Source organism: Triticum aestivum, chromosome 3A (genome assembly GCF_018294505.1).
Source record: "Triticum aestivum cultivar Chinese Spring chromosome 3A, IWGSC CS RefSeq v2.1, whole genome shotgun sequence".
NCBI lineage: Eukaryota > Viridiplantae > Streptophyta > Magnoliopsida > Poales > Poaceae > Triticum > Triticum aestivum.
In genome coordinates, this window is record NC_057800.1 from 479,727,211 (window position 1) to 479,732,721 (window position 5,511).

The 5,511-nt window shown below is 56.5% G+C and overlaps 1 protein-coding gene across 1 annotated transcript; it reads right to left on the minus strand.

Moving 5' to 3' along the window:
- Positions 1–310: 310 nt before the first annotated feature.
- LOC123058453 (uncharacterized) lies at positions 311–1,252 on the minus strand. The gene has a single exon (XM_044481173.1). It carries the CDS (start codon positions 1,098–1,100, stop codon positions 504–506), a length of 597 nt encoding a protein of 198 aa, XP_044337108.1. The 5' UTR covers positions 1,101–1,252; the 3' UTR covers positions 311–503.
- Positions 1,253–5,511: the final 4,259 nt, after the last annotated feature.

The following is a 5,511-nucleotide window of genomic DNA, read 5'->3' on the forward strand; positions in this document are numbered from 1 at the left end:
AGCCCATGTGCTCAATTATACTGTTATGAACATTAACATGCTAAATCAACACAATATATATTTTTATTCTATGGAATGGTTTTCGTAAGTTAATCTCTTGTTGTATATTGCAACCAATGAACTAAATAGTTGATAAAGCTTGTATAAAATGATTAGTTGTATGTGGCATGACTAGACCACAAGGTCAAGATGTTAGTATTGATCTCATATAACATAGTAAATGAATGCTTAGATACAAGACTAAGATACAATGCATTTCGTGGAGTTGCATATAAATACCTATCTAATGTTTATAACACATTCCCTCTGGAATCTCTAAAAAAACTTACATTTAGAAACGAAGCATTCTAAAAATTTCAATATAAACTATTCTCTTGGTCCTAAAATAAATGACTCAATTTTGTATTAATTTTATAAAGTTAGTAAAAAGTTGAGTCACTTATTTTGAAATGAAAAAAGTACATAAAAAGCAAAATAAATAAATCTACACTCTAAAACGTGTCTTAAGCTAGCGTGCACGGTGATACGCCGGGTTGTCCGTCGACCAAAACGTCGCACGTGAAGGACTGCCAGGCCAGGGTCATGTCGATCTCCAGCTGGGCCACCCCCCATCTCCGCTCCGCCGTCATGAGGCGAGACAAATCTGCCGGGATCCCCAGCCCCGCGCCCGTCACGTTCACCGCCCACCGCCCCGTGTCCTTCGCCGCCAGCCGGAAGCTCGGCGTGCGCCCGCGCGCGAGGGGTACGCCCGCGTAGGAGACGACGACGTCGCTGCCGCCATGGCACAGCTCGTAGACGTGGCCGTTGTCGACGTGCACGACGAGGTGGAAGGCCGGCGAGGTCGCGCCCGGAGCCAGCGCCGGCTCCAGCCCCCTGGCGCCGGCTAGCTCCACGGAGCACGTGATCGGCTTGTCCTCGTTGCATGGCGGCGAGCCGTCGAGCTCGCGAATCCCGGGCAAGGAATCCATCGGCGGCAGGTACATCATCATGACCAGCCAGAAGGACGTGTACAGGAGCAGAGCTATCGTCCAGGACCCGCAGCCGCAATCGTCAGATCCGTCGTCGCGAGGAGCGCCGCCTCCATGGTCCTTGGATGCCATCGGTAGCACGTCGGCGTACTACCGTCACGTTCTATGTATTTCTTCAGTTTTTCCGCTCACAAGGAAATCTGATACGTATACGTTTTATCTTTTGTGCGAGGAGGAGGATCCAAGTGGGCATTCCGGCGAAGCAACCTGTGGTTGAGATGGTTAGGTGGACAATGGTATCCCCGACCCACCAGGGTTCAAATCCTGGTGCTCGCATTATTCCTGAATTTATTTCAGGATTTCCGGCGATGCGCTTTCAGTGGGAGGAGACGTTTCCGTCGACGACGAGGCGCCTACGGTGACTTCGTAAACCTCAAGATGATATGCCGGCTCAGTCTCTCGGAGGTGCTCAAAGGGATAGGGTGTGCGTGTGTGCGTTCATAGGGATGAGTGTATGCGCGTGTATATGAGCGCTTGTGTCTGTACTTATGCTCAAAAAAAAGGTGGGCCTATTCCGTTACGTGATATGCTCTGAAATTAAAAATCCAGCACCCTCCCTCCCTCCCCCGCCGCCACCCGCGAGGCGTCGGGGAGGGTTCCCGATCCCGGCCACCGCACCCCCCTCCTCCCTCCTCCGCCCTCACCGCCGCCAAGGGGCGCGGCCGGGCGAAGCCCGGCCGTCGCCGGCGACGGTGGGGCTCCTTCGTCCCCCGCTCGTAGGGTTTGGCGCGGGCCAGATCTAGCAGCCGGGCGCGGCGCTTGATGCCGGGCGCGGCGGCGCCCCGGAGCAGGCCGGTGATGGTGGCGTTCGACGGGCGGCGGGCGGCATGGTGGTGGTGGGGGTCGGTGGTGGCGTCAGCGGCGGTGCCCCCGACAGCGCTTCGGCGTCACGTCCGGCGCCGCGGGTCGCGGTTGACCGGGTCGCGGGCGGCCCTCTCGCCATGGTGCTCTGGTGGGGGTGGGGGCAGCGGTGGTGGTGGGCTACCCCCACCCAGTCGGGCCCTTGCGGCTGGGTGGCGGCGCTCGGCTCGGGTGGATCCCCCGGTGGCGTCTTCGGCGGCGGCGGTGACGGCCCCGCAACCCTCCCTCTCCAGCTTCTGGCGACGACTAATGCCTCCTGATGTTCTGACGCTTTGAAACGGGGGCGGAACTCGGTTCCGGGGGGAAGTTGGAGCCGACATGGGTGTCGGTCGTGGCCATGGGCCACTTCTTTGCCTTCCCCTTCCCCCGGTCGATGTGGTCGCGGCCCTCCTCGAGGCAGCTTCGCCGGCGGCGGTTCTGGAGGTGGTTGGGGTCGTGGATCCGGGCAAAGTCGTGGCCTTTGGTGGCTTCGGGGTGGTCTCATGGCGGGGCGGCGGCCCTAGCGGTGGGAGTCGTGCATTGGTCGTGGGCGGGCTGCGCGGCTCGGATGCGGGCAGGCAACCATGGCCGCTTGGGCGGCGTGGCTGCGGGTGTTGTGGGACCGGGGCGGCGGAAGTGTTGAAGCACCGCGGTTCATCACCTACCCAGTTTGTGTCTGGTCAACGATGACGGCGTCCGTGAACGTCGTGTCCTCCTTGCAGGCTTCGTCGTGGTGCTTCTTCCCCTTCCATCTTACTCCAGGTGAAAACTGGATCCTTGGATCAGACGGTGACGACGTTCATGGCCGTATCCTTACTGGAGGCAACGTCTTGGAGTCCTCGGTCCGGCATGTCCGTTACACATCCTCCCGGGCGATCGCTTCTCATTGTGATGTTCTCCGTCGGCTCTTAGCGGTTTCGTTTTTCTCATCTTTAGGTGCTTTGTAGTCATTGTGGTTGTGCGTCGGTGCCCGGCATTTTTGTATCTTGTCTTGGGTGTGTGGTGTGTGTTTGTATCGGATGCTTTGTTGTTGTGGTTCGTGCTTTATAATATAAAGCGGGGATACCCTTTTTCGTAAGCTATTCCGTCACGTGCTCGAGTCTATCAATTACGCAACGGTCGGCTAGATTTTAAAATATTTGCGTGTGATGCCGACGCTATAATTCTGACAGACAACCTGACGGCATTTTCCTCCATGACTCTTCTGGTCAGAAACTAGGAGGCGTCCAACATTCAGACGCACATCCAGAGGAGTAAATGAATGTATGGTCCTTAAAATTGGTGGCAATGTCCAAGATGGTCCTCAAACTCGGAAACTGATTAATATGGCTCCAAAACTTGAGAATACCCCTTCAATACAATTTTAAACTTGGCAAACCAAAATCAACAGATTCAGAAAGAACCCAAGGGTTCTGGAAATCTCTGAGACCTGCCTAGCGCTCCTCCCCCTGCCAAGTGCTCCTTCCCTTGCCAAGCGCTCCCCGCCGCTTGCCGCTCTGGCGGCGGCGTCCACCCTTCCTCCGCCGCTGGTCGCTCCGACCCCGACGTCCACCTTCTCCCGCCGCTCGTCGCTTTGACCCCGGCGTCCACCTTCCCTCGCCGACGGTTGCTCTGACCCTGGCATCTCCCCCTCCGTAGCCGGTCGTCCAGATCCAGGCTATGGCCAACAACCCCCAATCCATGAACTCCACCTTTAGGCCCTTCGGGGAGCGGCCGGTCGTCTCGGGGCTTGGCATCTCCTCCAGCTCTGAGGCCTCGGGGGTGCATGGCCCCGTGGATCTGCTGCTCGGGTCGGACGCGCCGACCGTGGTGGCGCCATGGGAGCAACCTCGGCCTTCCAGGAAGGAGTTGTGGAAGCACCGCCAAGCTAGCTTCCGGCGCGAGCGTGAGCCCTCATCGCGGGCAGCCTGCGGCCCGAGCTCGCCGTCAGGTTTCACCGGAGATGGATGGATGATGCTACAAGTGCTTCGAGGAAGGCCATTACAAGAAGGATTGCACCAACCAAGTGGCCCGCTTTCGCTGCAAGCTGCCTGCCCATGAGTCCAAGGACTGCAAGAGGCCGCGGAGCCCCTTGCTGGAGGAAGAGCTCGGGAGGATGACGGCAGCTAAGGTTGCGCGTAGGGAGGCGCCTCCGCGCGCTCTCGCCGGCGGGCCCTCCAGGACGCTGCCGCCGGCGCCCCCCTCCTCCATCCACGTTCGGTGCCCCCGCCGCCTGGCCAAGCCTCTGCATCCTGCGTCTGGAGCGCGCGACGCCCGAAGATCTGATCTCGCATGAGCTCTGTGTCGTCCACCGCACCGGGAGCATGGCTAACCTTGAGAGGAGGTTGCAGTTCGCCATGGGGGCGTACGTTGGGGGGGGGCTCGGCATGACATTAGCCCGGAGTTCGTCTTGCAAGCGCTGGAGGCGGTGGTCGGCATCGAGCCAAAGTGCTTGTCGGTGCACTACTACAGGCCGGAAGACTTCTTGGTGGTTTTCGCGCGTCAGGAGCGTCGCAATTTGGTGGCGGCTGCACCGTACATCGAGTTTCACGAAGTTCGCCTCTTCTTCAGGCAGTGGAATCGACAAGCACAAGCAGTTCATTCATAGCTCAATTTCAAGGTCTCGATCGTTATGGAGGGCATTTCGCTGCATGCTTGGAAGCACGAGGTTGCGGAAGATCACCTCTTGCTTGGTCGATAGGGTGGCATCGGAGTCCAGCTCATGCCCCGACCTATCAGCGTTTAAGATCACGGCATGGATGACGGGGCCGGATTCTATTCCTTCACTCAAATGGCTGGCAATTCCAGAGCCGGGACTAGTGACACCTCCGATGCAGCCGCCAATGTTGCAATACAAGGTGCTAATCCATCTGGACTCCGTGTTGGATTACAGTGATAGGGATGAGCCGCTCTTCCTGGGTGTATCGTCGGGCAGTGATCAGAGCGGAGTGCCATCGGGTGGGAGAATCAGTGGTGGTGTTGCGCCTGCTGTGGTTCCTCGCCGTCAGCCATGGCGGTTTGGGGTGCGTGATTCTCGCGGTCAGGGGGTCAGCGGTTTGTCTCGTCCTTGTGCGCCGCCGCGCTCGCAGGCCGCCGCCGGCGACAACAAGCATCTCCCGCCAATGGAGCTCAGGACGATGGTGACAGCTGGGTGATAAGCCACAAGTATAGGTGATCGCAACAATTTTCGAGGGTAGAGTATTCAACCCGAATTTATAGATTCGACACAAGGGGAGCCAAGGAATATTTGTAGGTATTAGCATATGAGTTGTCAATTCAACCACACCTGAAGATTAATTATCTGCAGCAACGTGATCAGTAGCAAAGTAATATGATAGTTTTGATAATAGTAGTAGCAGCAATGGTAACGGTAACAGTGATAGAAGTTGTTTTGTAGCAAGTGCAACAGTAACGATAGCAGTAGTAACTTAGCAAGAACAATATAAGATAAATTCATAGGCATTGGATCGGTAATTTGTTGGATGATATTCATCATGTGACAGTCATAACCTAGGGCGATACTGCACTGGCTCCAGTTCATAAATATAATGTAGGCATGTATTCCGTAAATAGTCATACGTGCTTATGGAAAGAACTTGCATGACATCGTTTGTCCTACCCTCCCATGGCAGCGGGGTCCATAAAGAAACTAAGGGATATTAAG